General features: G+C 57.4%; 1 protein-coding gene across 1 annotated transcript in view; it reads right to left on the reverse strand.

The window, feature by feature from the left end:
• The window catches only part of NTN3 (netrin 3), a 32679-nt gene extending 25573 nt beyond the window's left edge, over window positions 1–7106 (reverse strand). The window contains exons 1-2 of the mRNA XM_037382453.1: window positions 7047–7106; window positions 6267–6387 (exon numbers count right to left, since the gene is read on the reverse strand). Coding sequence (XP_037238350.1) covers window positions 6267–6387; window positions 7047–7106 — 181 coding nt within the window. The remainder of the gene's footprint in view (window positions 1–6266; window positions 6388–7046) is intronic.
• Between the last annotated feature and the right edge of the window lie 11776 nt (window positions 7107–18882).

The following is an 18882-nucleotide window of genomic DNA, read 5'->3' on the forward strand; positions in this document are numbered from 1 at the left end:
AATGGCAAGGGGAGAGCCCAGAGGTGAAGGTGTTACAAGCAGGGGTGGGGGCAGCAGCTCCAGGACCCAGGCTAGGGTTACCACTGCTTTTGGGGCACATGGGGAGCACCAGCATCTCCTGCCCATTCTCCCTGCCCCGCTGGCAAACTCCATCCCTCCTGCCAGCCAGACCAAAGCAAAAGCTCCAGAGATTCAGTACCCAACTTTTGGGGTCTCTGCTCCTGCTGAGGAGCAGCCGCCGGGGAGCCAATGCTCACCCAGCAGTGCATCGGCGCTGCAGAGGCAGGGCATGAATGGAAATCATTATCATCTGCAAGACCACACACAGGCACGCACGCTCCGCGCTCGGCTCACCCCATTATCCCGCTGAAAGAGAGCCGGGGCCGGTGGTCTCTGCAGACCTCACCTCCGTATCAGAGAGGAGGGCAATCTGCTCCCTTGTATGCATATTCAGAGTGACCCCGGGACTGTCGGCAAACTGCCAGAGGCCTGGGAGTGGGTATTTCTCCTCCCGGCCCCCATATGCCCCCCCTTTCCACTTCCCATCTTCACTGCCCCTGGATCAGATCAAATGGAGACACTGCTGACTAAGCAGGGAGAAAGGAGATGAGCCCCTCGGCGCTGAATCCAGCCCAGCACCCGCTTGGATCCAGCACAAGGAGGAACATAAGCAATGGGGTGCATCTCCCAGGGACAACATCCCAAAGGTGTCCCCAGCAAGGCTCTCGGGTGGCCGCCAGCTCCTGGCCACCAGCAGCACCCGAGGAAGCAGCCACCCTCCCAGCTCCTCCCCAGAAGTGGCTGCATTTTTGAGGTGGGCGATTTCCTCACTCCTCCGCTCGGGGAATGCTAACAGCCGTGCGGTTTGGAAGGAAGTCATGCCGCCATAGCGCTTCAGAAGTGTTTTAAAAAAAAATTAGCTACCGCATCCAGCACCTCCACACCCCTTCTCCCTACAGCAACACGCTTCCCAAAGCAGCCGGCAGCATTTCCCTGCCTTGTGGGAGGCTTGTCGGGGTGATGCTCCAGCCCACTGTGGGTTCCCTTTTCCATCACTTTCTCGGGAGGCAGTGCTGCTGAGAGCAATGCTGGGCACAGATGCATGCCCAGAGCTCAAGGTCTCCCGGTGCCAAGCCACCAGGTGGGTGCTTGGTCCCCAAAACTGAGGCAAGTGCAGCAGGTGAGCCAGGGCAAAGAGAACAAACTTTCCCAAATACAGACGCTGGTGCCTACAGCAGGCCCAGGGTCACCACCCAGTAGACTAGGGGCAGCAACAGCTTTGCAGAGGTAATTACAGGATTAAGTGGAACAACACAGGGCGGGAAGGGAAGGGGGTTATTAGCCAGATTTGATCCCAGGACCTCTGTGGCACGGGAGCAGCCTTCTCTAATTAAAGCTGAGGGGGGAGGTGTGAGCAGCCTGAGTGGTGCTCCACCAGCCACTGCAGCCCTGCTACCAAAAAATGTGGGCTTAGAGGACAGGAGATGGCTAAAGCTGAGCAGCCAGCACTGCCTGGTAGGGGAAGGGGAAAGCCCCAAGGGATGGCAGGGGAATGGTGCCCTCCTGCCAGGGACCTGTGCTGCTCCCCTGGGTCCTCTGCGATGCTGCTGGCATGGTGCAGTGGGCTGGGTTTCTCCTCCAGGCCAGGGCAGCACAGTGCGTGGGGTGCTCGCATCACCTTAGGAAAGCACATGGCCTCACTTGCAAATGGTTGAGATGGGGATGCCTGCTTTCCACAAGGTGCTGCATCACCCTGTGCACAGGGATGAACTCCTAAGTGCCAGCACTGGGCAACGACAGAGCCACCCACCCACACAGGGCACCAAAAGGCCCCTCATGGCACAACATAGCCATGAAGCAGTGGGTAGAGAAACCCCAGGCAAGGACCAAAGGACCCGGCTGCTTGAGTGGACCCAGCAAATAGATCCAAAGTGCTCAAATAGGGCTGATCCATGAGGATTGCTCTTCCGTGAGCTGTGCCACCCCCAGTAAAGCCTGCCAGCAGCTCTGGTGTCCTCTGTGCAGGAGGGCACTGGTGAGATGGGAGGGGAGGAGACTCAAAGCAGAAGAGGAGCAGCGTGCTGAGAAGCTGCAGCCGGGCACAAATGGCCAACATGTCCCTTAATAAGGATGTATAAGCTTTTAGACCTTGCACATTCCTACCTCATTAGGGCCTTCCAAGGGCATCACCTCTCCCTTGCCACTTGTGCTGTGGGAGCAACCCACTACAGATCTGCTCCAGCCCCATAAATAGCACCCATCCTGGGGAGCTGCCAGGGTCCCCAGGTCCCTCTGCCCCCCTCCCCTCCATGAGCACCAGTCCCTCAGCCACCGTGCCAGCTGGCAGATGTTGAGTGGGGGGATGCAGCAAGCAGAACACGTCAGGACCAAACTGTGCTCCGGCCATGGATAAATCATTCCATGTGTCGCTGTGACAAAAAAACACAACTGAGAAGTATTTAAAATGAAAGGAAAAACCCCACGCAGCCAAGGCACTGGGACCAGGCTCGGCTTCCTGGCAGGAGGGAGTGCGCACGGTGGGGAGAGGCCAGAGGGACACAGCAAGGCGGGCAGTACTAATTGCCTCCCAGCCACTAATGGAGCAACGGGTGCCCACTTGGGACGCAGCTAATGGCACCAAGGAGATGCCTTGCTTTTCTTTACAATCTCCCTCCTCTCTTCTGATATTTAAATCAGAAGCTTCCAAGCACTATGGATCCATGGAACCAAGTGCTCTGGGCAGCCCCTCAAGCTTTCCAACCCTGCTCCCCAAAGTATGTGCAGCTCACATGGGCAATTACACGGCAGTGCCTTCCTGCAGCAGGCACTCCTGGCGATAGATACTGCAATGCACTCTGGCAGGCCGGAGCCAGAATTACACAAGCCATACGATACCCCAGCAGTGCCAGGAGACGCATACAAATTACACTGCACGCAGGAAAGGATGGGCCAGATTCTGACCTCAGCCCGTTTGGCATCAGCCAGAAGTAACTCCATTCAGATCGGGCCAAACCAAGACGTAAGCGACTCCATTCAAATTTACACTGGCATACCTGTGGTCAGAATCTGGCCTGGCTTGAATTAGTTGCTGCCTGACGTTACAAAAGGCAGAAATGGAGCCCAGATTTCCTAGGTTATCGAAAACAACTAAAAAAAAAAAGGGGGGGGGTGGGGGGGTGGCAGGGGGAAGAAAGAAATCCACTACAAAACAAACAGTCCCTGGGCTACCCAACCATGTGCACAGAGCTGTGAGAGGCTGGAATGCCCAGATGCGTCCCTGCTCACCCGTTTTGGTAATTCATAAGTCACAATGATTTAAGCATGTTATCACCCACATGCTGTGGAGCTGAATCTGTTTTGCTACAACACTCTCGCATCCCCTGGCCAGCGCAAGCCAGAGATCTCCTCCTCACACTCCCAATGCAACAGCAGCTCAAGGAGACATCTGGAGCCTCCGGCCTTGCAGGAGCAGAAAGCATGCCTGCCTTGATGCTACCCTATTTATTAACCTCTACTACTGCTTGACTTGTTGCTTTGCCCCACTCTAATCCCACCCCACCTCCCTGAACCCCTTTCCACACTCCTGCCACGCTGCTCAGCTCTGCCACATGCTCCCAGAGCATCCCTCAAGGTGCAGAGGGCTTTCTTCCTGCTGCTCCCAGCAGATGCATGGGACTTGCGTGGTCCCAGCCCAGAAGTCCTCATCACTTCAACCCCTTTCCACTCCATATGGGAATAAAGTGATCTGGTTTCCATAACGTCCCTCGTTGCCTTTTCACAACATGCCGGGCACAGATGTTGAAAATAGTCTGGATGAATATTTAAAATGGTATTCAGAGATGACAACATTTGGCCAGCTTTGAAAGATCTCTCACATCGGGTAGAGGATGGCTCACAACAACGGGGCCGGAAACATGCTGCACTTTGACATCTCATTTTTTTTCTTCCCCGCCTCCCCCTCGCCTCGCCCTGGCTATTGGTACGATATTTCATGCCCCTGGTGTCACACAGCCTGTTATTGCTTGAGTGCCAGCCAAGTCTGCAGCATTTGGAAGAGGCCGTCACGTACGTTTTTAAACATCACGGGGCAAAGCGGAATATGGAAAATCTGTCGCGTTTCCATACTGAGCACAAGTGTCCTGCGCAGGCTCAGGGAGGGGCTCATGGGGGCACAAAATAATTGCTTCCTTATGGAGCGGGGCCTGACTAACAGGGTGGGGGAACAGGAGGCAGAGGTGCCGTGGGCACCCTCAGCATGGCGGGCTGCTTCCCTGCAGAAGGAAGACCAAGCTGTCTCAGCACATGCCCCAGGGTCTGCACCAACACTCACCTCCTTCAGGGCTGGGAAACCCTGCTCAGATCCACACCTCTGCCAGCTGCCACCCAATGTGGGACCTCTGTTCCAACCAGCCCAGGCTGAAGACATGTTCTGGCACCCAAGGAGCAACAGCAATGCTCCTCAGCCTAGATTCCCATCAGCTTGCATTTCTAGTGGGCTCCTCGCTTCAGGCCACAGCTGCATCCCTGTGTCTGGCTTCTTTCTTCCCCAGACTCCAGACTTACCTCTGCTTCTTCCCAACCCCGTGTTACACCTGCTCTCTTCTCTGCAGCAATGCTACTCGCCTTCCTCCTTCCACACACAGGTGGAGGAGGAAGGGCTGTTTGGACCCCCGCAGCCCACTCTGCGTTTGGACCGCTGGACCTCCTGTCCCCTCACCAGCTTGCTCCAACCAGGTGATCAGAAAAGCACAGCAGCTCCCTCTGTTTTATAAATGGAATATTGCAGAAAAAAAAAAAAGTTGCCCTCCACCATCCAAACACCTTGGAGGGTGTTTTCAAAGCATGTCTCAAGCCACAGCCCGGCTACACTAGTTACAGGGAGCTCCAGCCTCTCCTGGCTTTGAGAGCAGGCACCAGAAAACTTGACCAGGGGAGAAGGATCTGTGTCATTTCCAGCCATCCGGGGTTTGCACATCCAGGTCTACACTCAGTATCATTTCAGCCCGACTACAGGTTCGACACTAACAGCATGGATGGAGACAGGGATGCTCAGCCTGGTTTACATCCCGTATGATCATGGGGTGAGGTCATCTGAGAGAGGAGAATCCATGCACAAGTGCTGCCTGGCTGAACGGCAATCCGGCAGGACCGCTGCACTGCCGGAAGAGCTCCTGCTGCTGCCCACGGGGCCTTCCTCACCCAACACTGCTCAGCGAGAGCCAAGCAAGGCAGCAGACTGCTGAGCGCCACGTCCCCCATCATGCCAGTTATTCCTTATCCCAAGAAAGGTATTTCCATCCACCCACTCTCCAGTGGGCCGGGGAAGCTGCCAGAGGGACAGCGTTTTGAAGAAACAAGGGTTCAGCAGCCCTGAGGCAGAAAAGCAGAAACAAACCCACCAAACACAGCCTAGCTTCCACTCTGCCTGTGCCACCACCCACTCACCCATGCCCCAGCCAGAACTGCCAGCCTCACCCCAGCTGTCATTTGGGGCAGGGTGCTGGGGAGTCTCACCCAGCCTGGCCCCAGGACTGCAACACAGCTGAGGACATGGTGTGGGAGTGATTTCCAGAGGGACCCCCCCCACCGAGCTGCCTCACAGCGGGGGTGTCTCTCAGACAGCTGTGCTGGGCAGGGACCAGCAGCAGCCTCACGCATGGGTTGGTGGTGAGGGCAAAGCCACCCCGTCAAAGTGCCCAGTGGCTTTGTGGTGGTGGAGACCTGAGCAGAGAAAGGCCAGCGGAGACCTGAGCGGAGGAAGGCCAGGCAGGAGCTGCAGGCAGGGAGCACGTGTGTGCCCGGCCAGCCGGGGCTGGCACTGCGGGCAGCAGCCAGGCAGCGCTCCCGTCGCCGGTGGGTGCCAGGGCTCAGCGCCTCGGCGGGCTCCGGTCCCCCCAGCAGCTCCGCGCAAAGGCGGGGGGGTGGGGGGGGGGCCTGCGACACTGCGAGGCTTCGCCCAGCGCCGAGCACCCCCGCGTCCCCCCCGCCGGGGCGGTGGCAGCGAGCCGGGCCGGGACAAAGCGCGGAGCGGTCGGGGCTGCGCGGGGCCGGCAGCGGGGCTCGGCTGCGGACGGGCGGCACCCCCGGCCCCGCTGCGGGGAGGTCCCGGTTTCGGCGGTGAAAGGATGGAAAGGGGAATAAAGGGAGGGTGGGGGGAGTGGGAAGAGGGAGGAATAAAAGGCAACGAGGGAGGGGGCGGCGGGGAGGAGAGCAGGGAGCTGCTCGGCCAGGGCCGCCGGCGCCGGGAAGTTGGAAGCGCAGCTTACCGCGGCCGCGCAGGTAGCGGGGTCGGTCCGGGCAGCAGGTCCGGGGGGCAGGCGGCGAGAGGAGCCGGGGCCGCCGCAGCAGCCGCAGGGCGGGCGTGGGGGCAGGTCCCCCTTCCCTTGGCTGATCGCAACACACACACCAAAAAAAAAAAAAAAAAAAGCGTAATAGTAACAAATTGCCAGGGAAGAGGGGCCGGGGGGGGGTTAGAAAAGAAAGCAGAATAAGGCGAAATAGTGCAAAGCGGGAGTGCCGCTCCCGGCGGTGCGGGCGGGTCCCCAGCGCCGTGCCCGCAGCCGGCCGTGCTCCCGCCCGCTCCGCCGCACCGCCCGCGGCTGCTCCGGCTGCGAGAGGGAGGGAGGGAAGGGAGAAAAGGAGAGAAAAGGGAAAAACAAAAAAAAAAAAAAAAAAAAAAAAAAAAAAAAGAAAAAGCAAGAAGTGGAGAAACTGAGCCCCGACCGCTGCCTGGAAGCGGAGTAAAAAGGCTCCAATAAATCCCGGGTTGAAAAGACGGGAAAAGTCACCTCCCCGAGGAAATCAGAAGCAGATTTCGAGCCATTTAATCACATGCAGGGAGGTGTGTGTGCGTGTGTGCGCCGCCCGCCGCGGCGCTGCCAGCCCTGCCTCCACCCTCCCGCCGCCGCGGCCGCCCCGCCGGGAGCGGAGCGGGAAGGGGCCGGGAGCCGGGAGGGCCGGGAGGGGAGGAAGGGGCCGCCCCGCCGGCGGACAGCCCTCCCCATCGGGGCGCTGCCGCGGGGGTCCCGGCGCCCGCGAACTCCCACCTGCCGCCCGGCCAGCCCCACCGCGCCCCCGGGAACTGGTTTTGCCCGAAGCGGGTCCATCACCCCGGGCGCACCGGCAGCTCCGGAGCGACAGCCCAGCGCGCCGAGAGTTCAGCCGGTACCGCAAGGCAGGCGGCTGATAATCCTCCCCCGGCTTCCCAAAGCAGAAGAAATGAGGGATTTACCAGGCGGGAAGCAGCCTCCTCTTATGGAGGAGGATAGAGTCTCTGCTCCATCCCGTGATGCGGGGGCTTTTCACGTGCTGCGGCACCGGGGCTGGCCTTGGCCTCTGATTTCTGGTCGGGGGTGGGGGAGAAAAATGGGGGCATTTCCAATTTCTGCTGTGAGAGGCTGCCCGGCACAGCTGCCTCCGGGCTTCCCCAGGAGGGTCTGCACCTACCCCCCCTCCCCCGCCCGCGGCCACCTGCGTGCGGGGCAGGAAAAAGGTGAAACTAATTTAATCAGCATTTGTGTGAGGCGCTGGAGGAGAGCAGAAAACCTGGACCTGGATCCCCTTGCTCACTGGGGTCACGTTCGCAGCCCTGCAGCCCCCACACCTTCCAGCATGGCCTGGGGAACGTCCTTCTGTTGATGCCCTTGCAATGGATGCAAGGACTCGGGAGGGTACTGGAGGTGGGGAGAAGGGCAAGATGCTGGTGCTGTGCTCACCCGTTACCTCCCAGGCTCCAGGCCAGCATCACCCCGCTCCCAGAGGATCCCTGGTTACCCACATCCTGTTGCTCCAGGGCAGCAGGTTGCAGAAGCACTCTCCCCAGCCGGCTGGCAGATGCTTGCTGAGGGAGAAGACCCCAGCTGGCCACAAGTCCCAGGGGAAACACAGTTTGCTGCTCTCAGCCTTGTCGCACAAAAAGCATTCTCCACTTATTCCAGCAGCAGGGACGTGGATAAGGAAGGGTAAAGCTTCACTGAGTGATGGGGCAGGGGAACCTCAAGGGTCTATAAGCCCAATGCCATGGGTGTTCTGTATCTTCTGTCTCTCTCTGTGACACTTGTGCATTCAGAAAGCCAGGAGGCCAAGCCACAAAGTCCCAGCAGCCCAGATGCAGATCACAGAGAAGCAAGTGCAGGGCCAGCATTTGCTTTTCGTGGGGCTAGATCAGAGTGTGGGACAGAGTGAGGCCAGCGATTGTCAGGAAAGTGAGGGACTGTATGCATGGGGCTGGGAACAGGCTGGGATGACCATGGGGCGAAAGAGGGTATGGTTTGAAGATCCTGAGGTGACGTAAAACAGGAATTGTGGCAGGGATGGACCTGAAGGTGTTTTCCTCACCAGAAAGCACAAGGACTACCATGAACATGAGCTGTGATGCTAAGCCTGGCTGTTCCAGGGTGGTGCTGAGCCGGGGGACTGTGTCACCACAAACTCAGTGCTGCTGTTTTCACACTCATCAGACATCCCTGCCTTGGGACTCAAACATTATGTTAGAGGTGCTGGCCACCATACGAGGAAGTCCTGGGACTGGTGTCTGCAGACTTCACATCAGTGAAAACCCAGCTGAGAAGGACAGAAGCTGTTTCCTGGTTCCCCATTTCCGCTGTTCCCTGCACACTCCCTCTTTGCAGGATGAAGAGTCTGAGAAAAAAACATGAATCTGGGTTTGGCAAACAGGGGATGCTGAGGATATCAGCAGGGATGGAGCACAAGCTGTAGTAGGAATCGGACTGCTGAGACCCTGCTGGGTGTCCCTCTGCACACCAACATTACCATGAACTGGGTACCCAGTGCTCACTGCATTCCTGGACAGATTTCCAAGGGCTGGGAGGAGGAGAAGGCAAATGCACTTGGTGGTTTCTGCATCCTTGGTGTCTGCAGGAAGCTCTGCCCCCTGCAAGCTTCTGTTCTGCATGTGCATCCATTCCTGCTCCTCATGCCATGTGAAGGCATGACATCTGGTGCCAGCCAGGCTTCTCATTTAACAAAGGATTGCTGGAAGGATACGGACATCCGTAAGCTGTTGGAGCAAAAGCTGTGGCTCCAGCACCAAGTCAGCTGGGGCAGATATAGAATCACAGAATGGTCTGGGTTGAAGGGACCTTTAAAGACCGTCTAGTCCAACCCCACCACAGGGCCTTCTGTTGTTAGACCAGGTCACTCAAAGCCCCATCCAGCCTGACCTCAAACACTTCCAATGATGGGGCATCCACAACTTCTCTGGGCAACCTGTTCCGCTGTCTCACCACCCTCAGGGTAAAGAGTTTTTTTCCTTATGTCCAATCCAAACCTACCCTCTGTCGATTTAAAACCACTGCCCCTTTTCCTGTCACTACAGGCCTCGGTAAAAAGTCTCACTCCGTCTTTCTTATATATGTCCAAGGGCCGCAGTAGATGTCCCCGCAGCCTTCTGTCATCCAGGCTGAGCAACCCCAGCTCCCGCACCCTCTCTGCAATCAGTACCGCACATCCCCCCGCCACACACGCTCACAGTCGGTCCAGCCGTGCAGGGGACGTGCGTGGCCTTTGCCCTCGGCCTGCGATGAGCTCTGCCCCCCGACAGCCGCCCGCCCCCCGGCAGCCCGGGCTGTGAACGCCGCCGGCAGCCCCCGCTCGGGCGATGCGCGGCCTTCGCTTGCCCTCTGCTGGGCTGGCGGGGACGCGGCGAGCGGTGCGGGCCAGCCACGGGCCACCCCGGCCAGCCACGGGGCCACCCCGGCAGCCGGGGTCACCCCCTGCCCTCCCGCTCAGCTGCGGCTGGGGGCGGCGGCAGGGGGGGCCGGAGCGGGGGCGGGGAGGGACGGCGGTGCGAGGGCCGGGCACCCCAAGGTGGCACCCCTGCCAGACCCGCAGCAGGATGGCCACAGCCCCCAGCCCCACTGGAGAGAGGAGGATGCGTGGGCACCAGCAGCTCCAGCACCCTGCTGCCTCTGCATCCCGCCGTTTAGGAAAGGAGAGGTGGAGGTTCCCATTCCCAGGCGGGCTCCTGCCGTCCTGCTAGGCAGGCAGGGAAGAGACCCTATTTACCAACTTCCCCAAGTCCTTCTTTAATCTCTTCACTGGAGAAGGAAGAGGTTTGCTGCCAGAAGGGAGGACTCTTTCCTTTGGCTGGTCCCACAGGCCCCTGCCCAGTGCAGTAAGATAAGAGACCCCCATTTTAGCCACTGGGTCGTCTTCAAGGTGATTCCATAATTCTCACATTTCCCCTTCTTTCTGTGCCATTTACTCTTCAAAGGCCACCTACACTGCCTCCTTTGCTGGGCTGCCAGTCTCCCGGCAGACCCATCTCCCTTCCCATGCTGTGTTTAGAGCCTGTCACCATAACTGGCTTCTTCTGGAGTGCAGGTCTCCCCAACTATCCCCAGGAACTGAGACACGGTCTTGCCAGGGCATGCAGTGAGGTACGAACACCCTGCCTCATGGGGTGTGCTTTGCTCAAGGTATCCTGCCACAGCTCCATCATGCCAGTGGCTTGGGATTCCCCTGCAGCTCATGAGCCCTTGGGGGACCATGCCCTCCAGCCCTGAGCCTCCTGCTCACTACCAGCCTTCCTGCAGGCACAGCACACCCACGGTGCGGTAAGTCTTTCCTCTCAGTCTGCACTGGCTGGAGAACAGAGACGTCCTAGGCTGCCTGCCCACCCTGGGGTCCAGGTGCAGGCAGCACCCAGGGTCTGAGTACAGTGGGGGTATAGGGCCAGCCCAAATGGGCGTTTCCTGGGGACCAGCAGCACTGCTCTGTGCCATAGTAACTCTTCTCTGCCACCCGGGAGGGTCAATGGGGACAGCTCGCAATGAAGTTTTCAGGTCTGGGTGCCCCTATGAGCCTGTGTAAAATCAGCATAACATTGCCACAGACAAAAACACAGACAGGCACACACCTTTGCCTCCGCCTGCCATCTCCCAGGGGAAAGCTGAGCATCTGGGGCTCGAGTCTCATTTATACACGAGCCATTTCACCGCTGACATAGATACGTGCTTCCAAGCATAAGCAGACATGAGCACCAGACTCCGGTGGGGATAGGGATTGTCAGTTGAAAGATGTGCAATGAACCTGGCTTGGGAAAAAGAAACAAGGTACAACATCACTGCAACATCCAGCATGTAACACCTCTGCATAGTGATGCTACATGTATTTTTCCCTGCCCTGACCCTGCTCACTCCGCTCAGAGGAGGCTGTACAATAACATGGCACGGGCCAGGCACGGAGCCAGAGCTTTAGCTAAAAGCACAAAACCAAGCTGGGGCAGACCAAGGGCTAGCCTGCCCTGCAGCCTCCCTCCCCAGCAGGACCGAGCCAGGGGGAGGCTGGAGGGGTGCTGAACCTGCAAGCAGTCTGTGCTGAGGCCACGTGCCAGTGCTGTCACCTTTCCCAGCCTTGGGCTGGGGGGATGCTGCAGGAGGAGGGTGAAGAAGCCAGGAAGTACGTGCAACACCTCCCCAGACACCCTCTGTGACCCCAGCAAGCTGCAGCTCTGCAGGCACCTCAGGTCCTGCTCTTCCAGCTCTGCGTTACCCCCTGTGGCTGTGGCTGCCCTCGCCCCAGGACGAAGGGACTGGCATGTTCCTGCTCTGCTGACTGCCGAGGTGCAGGCATGCCCTGGGCAATGCTGAATTCCTGGAGCTGCTTAACTGCAGGCCGCCAGGCCCAGCAAGCAGCTGTTCGCGGGGTTCAGGAGGGGGTTTCGTGCCTCTTTCTGCCCCCGGCAGCTTTCTGAGCTGCAAGCCCCGCGCCTGGCCCTGCCCAGCCACCCTACGGTTCGTTTTTAACTGCCCCCGTTGCGCTGCCGCGGCTGCGGGTCGCTCCAGAATTTCACCACCCCAGCTCACCTTACCAGCCTGCCTGCGGCCACCCCCTGCGCTGCGGCCACTGCAGTCCCTTCCCCACGGCAAGCAAAGGGACACGCGTGTCCCCAGGCGCAGCAGCAGCGGCTGCGGGCGCCGGCCAGGCAAGCCCCGGCGCCGGGAGCGGCGGTGCGGCGCGGCGAGCCCCGGTGCGGGCCCGCTGGCAGCGCAGCCCCGGCCGGGAGCCGCGAGGTGGTGCCGTTTCCCCGCCGCTGCGGGCTGGCCCCCGGGCTTGCGCGGGGAGGGGCGGCGGCAGCCTGCAGCGGGTGGCTCCGTACGGTGGGAGCGGGGAAACCCGTCCCCCGCGGCATTTGCGGCTAAATTTGTGTTTTCATCAGCGGGAGGATGCGGGGCGGTGTCTCGCACGCCTGCACTTGTGATGGGGGAGCCCTCGGCACGCTCCCTGCGTGGCGGGGTCTCTCGGCAAGCAGGGCTACCTGCCAGCAGCATCTCTGCTGAGCAGGGTTATGTGGATGTGGGGCAAGGGTTTCTCCTGGAAAACATCTCACCCGACCTTTCAGAACTGCCTTTCAGGCCCCCAAAAGCTGCTCACAGGCCTGAGGTCAGCAGCAAACCTAAGCTTTAGCACAAGGAGCTCTGTTAATTAACCTCATCAGGTACCTCAGTATCTTTGGGTGCTAGGGACCCTATTCCTGCCTGCCCTCACTTCCCAGCTCCAGTCAGGTGCCGAACAACCTTGGGCTACCTGCAGGGATCTGGAGAAGCTGGGCAATGTCCTCGTGCACTGGAGGAATCTGGCTGACGGAGAGCACCTCGTCCGCAGCGTTGGAGAAGCAGGCGTTCACCACAGAAAGCAGCTGCTGATGTTGCAATCGGAGCGCCGCATGCTCCTGGTGCCGCAGGGGTGTTCCCAGCCAGACACTGAGGGAAGAAGCCCACAAACCTGCCTGGCAGATGGAGGCTGTCCTGTACAAGCTGGGAGCAGCTCGCTAGGCTGGCTTTAGCATGGCTGGAGTTGAGGTTTGGCTTGTGTCTTGTTTGCTTCAAACCGATTCAGCCTTCAGCAGGCAGATTTGGGCTGGGATTCCAGAAAGCCTCAGCAGCTCAGGCCATGCCTCTGCCACTCAGGCGGGCATGGTGCAGCGTGTCTTTGTTTTGCTCCCAGGCTGCTGCTGGGCCCACGAGTTGCAGCACAGAGATGCCGGCCCAGGAGCCCAAAGCAGCAGGACCTGCTGCTGCTAAGACTTGCCTCGAGCTGTACCCTGCAGGCTCTGCTAGCAGCCTGCGCTCTGGAGCCCACTGACTTGCGAGCAGCAGCACCCGGCATGATGTAAAAAAATCCCTGTTTTTTGAAGTGCTGGTGGGTTTAAGTGCCTTGCCCTCTTTGGGAGTGCTGGCACATGGAAAGGCCCGTAGGGATGAAGGTAATTCCCAGGAGGCAGCAGAAGCACTGTGAGCACCTGGGCAAATTGATGTGCCTGCAGGACCAGCCGTCTGTTACCACTGCCAGCGTTATTGAACTCGCTGCGGAGCACATCCCTGCTCCCAGCAGTGCTGGAGCCAAGCATGACAGTGCCCTGAGCCAGAGTGTGCAAATGGGGTGTGCAGGTGTTTCCCAAGCATGGCTGCTGCCATATTGTCAAAGCCCCTTGTTGTGGCACCCCACACGGGCCAGCATGCCCCCAGCCTCAGCCCCCAGTGGCACTTGCTATGGCTACAGATGGCCGCAGATTTCATGGTGGGGTTGGGGCTGCTCTTCTGTGGCCACACTCCTCCAGCCCCAGCTACTGCTCGGGAAGGTCACCTCTCCAGCCAGCCTCCGCTGACAGTCCTGGGGCCCAGCTCCCACCAGGGGAGAGCCCAGGGGTGCCCTGGAGTGGCCGTGTCACACCAAGCAGGCAGTATGGGCCCTGTTGTATCATCTAAAGGTCTTTATCTGAAGCTGTCCTGGGAATGAGTCTGTCTGGAAAGTGGTGGGGCTACCTGGCTGGCAGCCACAGGGAGGGCTGGAGGGAGCAGGGATCCACGGGGAAGGGCTAGGGCAACAGGTTAGGAAGGAGGGACCAGGATGAAGAAGGAGAGAAGGCAGGAAGGGGAGAGGGAAGGTGGGAGGGAAAGGAGGGGCAAGAAGCTCATAGGAAAGCAGAACATGAAGGGGGAAGAGAAGAAAGACGGGTTGGGGGGAAGAGAGACACAGAGAGTTTTGTAACAACTTAAATTCATTCCAGACAATGTCCAAGGAGCCCTGGCAGCACGGGTTGAAACAAACCCTGCCTTTGATTTTATGAGTTCATTATATGTTGTTTGGGACAGTGATTCACGCGTCTTGGCTGCTTCACATTTTCCCTTGTGTCACAAATGAAGAGGGGACCACGGGATGGATTCTTTGGGTGGAAAATATTCCCTCAATTGTTAGGTAAACGTCTCTGTGCCATGCAGAGGTCCCAGGAGAGTGGTCTCCTGGGCTGCCCCAGCTCCCCGCACAGCATACACAACCTCTGTGCCTTGTGTCTCGCTCCCTCTTAAAGGGAAAGCACTGGGGCTGGCCGGGCGAGGTCCAAAGGAGGTGAGAAGATGCCTGGTGGTGACCACACATATTCTGCACTGGCCCTTCATTGCAAAACATGGGACAGGCCAGAGGACGGCCACTTGGGAGACCTCATGCTCAACTGGGGAGGAGATGCAGCCACCAAGGATGGTGCTGTGAGGACAGTGTCCCAGAGCCTATGTCTCCTGAGGGTGAGGGAGGGTGATGTCAGAGCTGCAGCCCCAGGCTTGGGGACCATGCTGTGGTCATACCGCAGCACTGCTGTTAGTGTTCCTCACCTCTGTCCCCATCCTAAGAGCACCCCTGTGCTTACCGCTTGTTGCTGCCTGAAGGTGAGGGGTGCTGGACAAGGTCCAGGTAAAACCATTCAGGAATGGCTTGGTGGCTTTCCTAGACCATTTTGATTGGACATATTCACAATCCTAACACAGGACCTGGTCACAAAAAATAACAAAACCTGCCTGAGCCAACACCAAAGTTTGCATTGGAGCTGATTGAAAAACACCAATGACTTGGTTGGGTATTGTTACTATTTTTAGCTTCCTGTGTCATTTCAGGTTTTCCAGCGAAAGGAAGAAAAAAGTGCACTGATTTTTAAAACATGTTGTTGGTAGAGAAAATAAGGCCTCATAAACCGAACACCAAAAGCTCTTTGCCTGACATGTTCTGGTTTTGATTTATAAATCCTCTTCCAAACCCAGACAAAGTTCAGCAAAATTTTTCATTTTGACCAGAAAGCTAGTTTTTGGTGCTGTCAGTTCCAGCCTGAGCCCTGGGAATGACAGCGCTTCTACCCTAACCAGCCATGACCCATCCAACCTGAGCAGTCACAACCCATCCAACCTGACCAGCCATGACCCATCCAACCTGAACAGCCACAACACATCCAACCTGATCAGCCACGACCCATCCAACATGAACAGCCACGACCCATCCAACATAAACAGCCATGACCCATCCAACCTGAACAGCCATGACCCATTCAACATGAACCACATCACAGCCTGCAGAGCTGCTCACGCTGCTGTGTCTTACACCAACCAGTGTGAATGTGCTACCAAGATCCACACGTTCCTCATCAGGGCATGGAAACTTTTGCATGGATCTGGATTAGCTTGTAAGGAGAGCTGAGACTTGCTTCCATGCTCATGCCAGTGCCACATGAGCTTCGTGCTGACCCCCGGGTAGCAACGCCATGCAGAAGCTCACCTTGAGGTGGGCTGTGGCAAACGGGACAAGGAGCGCTGCAGTGGGGCTGCTGAAAGCTCGTAGGCCAGTAAGGGAGGACCGATAGCCCAGCCCTGCAAACACAGAGATGCCCTGCTCTTGCTGAGTCCCAGAGAGCTGGTTGCCCCATGCTCCCTTCTTCCTTCAGGCCTGGGCTAAGGCGCTGCCAGTCCTGCGGGGAGTCTCTTCTGAGGATAGAGTGCAGTCTTTATTCTGCTGGCATTGCCGGCCAGCATCTTCCCCCAGCACAAGCTTCACTTCAGGAAAATGAGGGTTTTTTTAGTTTGAATGTTGTTGTTTTTAAAAAGAATTCTTAGGAAAAACACTCGCTGAGACGGAGCAGCTCATTTTCAAAGTTATCCTGGGGCAAGAGACAGAGGGTGTGGGCTGCGATGCACACCCACATCTGTACAATAAGGAAGGCAACAGTGCAAAGCAAAAACAATTGCATGAAAAGCTTTCCAACAACAAAGTTTGCAAACCCGCAGAGCCCAGGCTATTTCTTGTGGTCGGTGGGTAAGAGTTCCCAGATAATGGGGCCTGACAATGGAACAATGGGGGCCAAAAGACGCAGCTCATGATTAGGAGTTATATAACAGCGGCTGGCATTTATTAATAACACTCGTGTTGTGCTTTATTTTCTTAGTTAGCACTTTTCAGGTTCAGAGCACTTTATAACCCCTGGCTATTCCACATTTGATGCTCGGCATGAGGTGACTAGGAGGAAATGTTGGCCTTAAGCAGTAGGAACGTGCTTCACACCTGCTTCTGTCGTAGACCTTAAAGGGGAGAAGGGGCAGTGCTAAGCGATGGGCTTGCACTGACTGTGTGGGACCTCTCCTGCTCCCCACAGCCTTACAACTGGTGTTAAGACCACAAAGAAGCATCATCTGGGAAAACAGTGTTTTCAGGAGATGAATTACAGAACCTTAATGTTTTCAAAGTGCTCCTTTTCCTGGAGAACAAGCAAAGCTTGGACTTTCGTTGGGATGCAGGAGTACAGTTGGGTGCGATCCCAAATGGGAACGAGCCCTGGAGAAGCAGTCCACAGCCAGCCTGCAGCGATGGCATCTGCCTCTTGGCTCAGATTTGAAAGTAGGAGCGAAACGTCCCTCTGGAACAAAGACAACCCTGATGGCTGTCTACCACATCCCTGGGACGTCCCAATCGAAGCAGTAACCATGGCTCCTCTTGGAGGACCCACTTGGTGCAGTCTGGGCCAGGCCAGTGGCTTGCTTTCCCCAGCACGCGTGAGACCTTGACGCAGAGCAATAGTCACTCCGCCCAGCGCAGGGGATGAGCGGTCCCGTCTGAACAGGTTGTCTCCTTCTGGTCTGGGTAGGCTATTTATTGCTCCTCTGACTGTTGCTCGTGGTATGTGCTGACCGCTCAGCCTGCTCATGAAAAACAAGAGGATTCCCATCCAAGCTCCAGTGCCAAGCAGGCAGCGACGGTTTTCTTCTGAGCAGGCCTGGGAACCTCTTCTCAGTCCTGGGCGGCAGATGTCTCAAAAGCAGCTCAGACCTGGGAGAGCTGTAGCCCAGGGACCAGGCTTTTGGACTCAGACACCCAAACAGCTCATCAGACAGTCCCTTGGCTCACCCAGAAGTAGAACTAGCACAGACAGGAGCGAAACCTGCCCATGTGCATGCAGGTGAAAGCAAAGGAGTCCTCACAGCCCTGCAGCTCTACTCCTAACCAGGAGGCACGGGGAAGCTGCAGACCCCCCCCCCAGCAGGACACCCTGCAATGAGAAAGAAGCGGGTTTTGCAGCTAGAGCAAGGGATGTGACCCTGTGCTTTTCTCCCACTGGTGCTTGGAGTGCACGTGCTCCAGTAAGCAGTCCTGAGGCATGGAAATTCACACTTCCAGTATTTTCTCTCCTAGGAAAGGCCTGGGGATGCTAAACAAAGCCAAGGGCAGAAAGCCACCCTAGGGAGAGCTCTATGGCAAGTCCAGGGAGTCGTGGGCAGGTGCCCATGCAAGTCTTGGCTGCAGTTCTTAGATCGCTGACTGAAGGCACAGGGCTATGATGCTGAAGTGCGATTCCCAGAGCGTGTTGAGCAGTAGCCAAGATGATGCATCCTGTGAGGAGGAAATCTTGTTTGTTAGTGTGATTTAAATCATTCACATCTGCCCAGACATGCCCACCTACACAGGAGAGATCTTGAGGTAACAGATACTATGACCCTGCTTTTGTTTCACCTGGTGTCTCAGGGGTGCTGGCAGCATCAGGAATATTTTCTGCAGTTGTGATCCACCTCCCCATTCTGGGGAAAAATCACACACACTGTCAGCTAGTGCTCTTTGGTGGAGAGAATATTGCCTGCTGCACTCTAAGTGCCAGAAGCAGACTGCAGGGATTCTGCTCAGTGGCAGCCACCTGCCAGCTGGTGGCTCATCATCTGTTCTTAGTGTCTGAAAAGGCAACGGCAAGGTAACCCCCCCAGACCAGTCGCTGCACATCTTCTCACCTTTTTGTTGTCTGCATGCCAAACAGCACGTGAGACAGAGACAGCAGGATGCCAGCTGCTCGGTGTCCTCCGTGATGTAGCCAAGGGGATAAGGACAGGCAGGGCTGGTACCAAGCGTCACTGGTGACACAAGGGGACCACAGAGAGTGGGCTGGGGTTGGCTTGCTCTCAGGTCTTTGGCTGCAGAATGGATTGCTGGCAGTGGTGGAGAAACAAGGGCATCTCCTGTGGTTCCTCTCTCGTCATGGATCTGGCTCAGCCTCAGGAAAGAGTTGGTCCTGGGGGGCTCCTTCCTGCCCCGTGTGCCTTCCTGCGCAGCTGGGATGGATGCAACCAGGCTGGGTCAGGCCTGGGGAGACTTCACAGCTGCACAGCTGTGCTACATGACAGGGGTACTAACAGGGGGAATAGTGCCCCTTGAGCACCCACCTCCGGACATCTGGCCCCAATGATCTCACCCAGGGGCTGACCGGGCTGGCGGTGCGGATGGGATCCAGCTGCCTATGCCTGACTCCAGGTGAGGCAGGGTGAGGTGAGACTGGCTGGATGAGACAAGGAGTCAGAGGAGATGATGAGAGTCACTTCAGACCTTTTAAATCAAGACTTACATGTACCGTTTGTTGCTGAGATTGAAATCGGGACAGTCCCAGCTCCAAAGATGGTGGGCATAAAAGGTCAGATTTTTGTTCTGTATCTCCAACCTGAGTGCTATAGCTAGCAAAGTCTAACAGCACACCACTTCCAGGCAGGAAAATCCTTTTTGTTATGCACCCTGAAATGCTGCATAGAAAAGGTTTAGCTACAAAGCATTTTCTCTGGGGAAGAAAAG

The sequence above is a fragment of the Falco rusticolus genome, chromosome 4 (assembly GCF_015220075.1).
Source record: "Falco rusticolus isolate bFalRus1 chromosome 4, bFalRus1.pri, whole genome shotgun sequence".
In the NCBI taxonomy this organism is placed as follows: domain Eukaryota; kingdom Metazoa; phylum Chordata; class Aves; order Falconiformes; family Falconidae; genus Falco; species Falco rusticolus.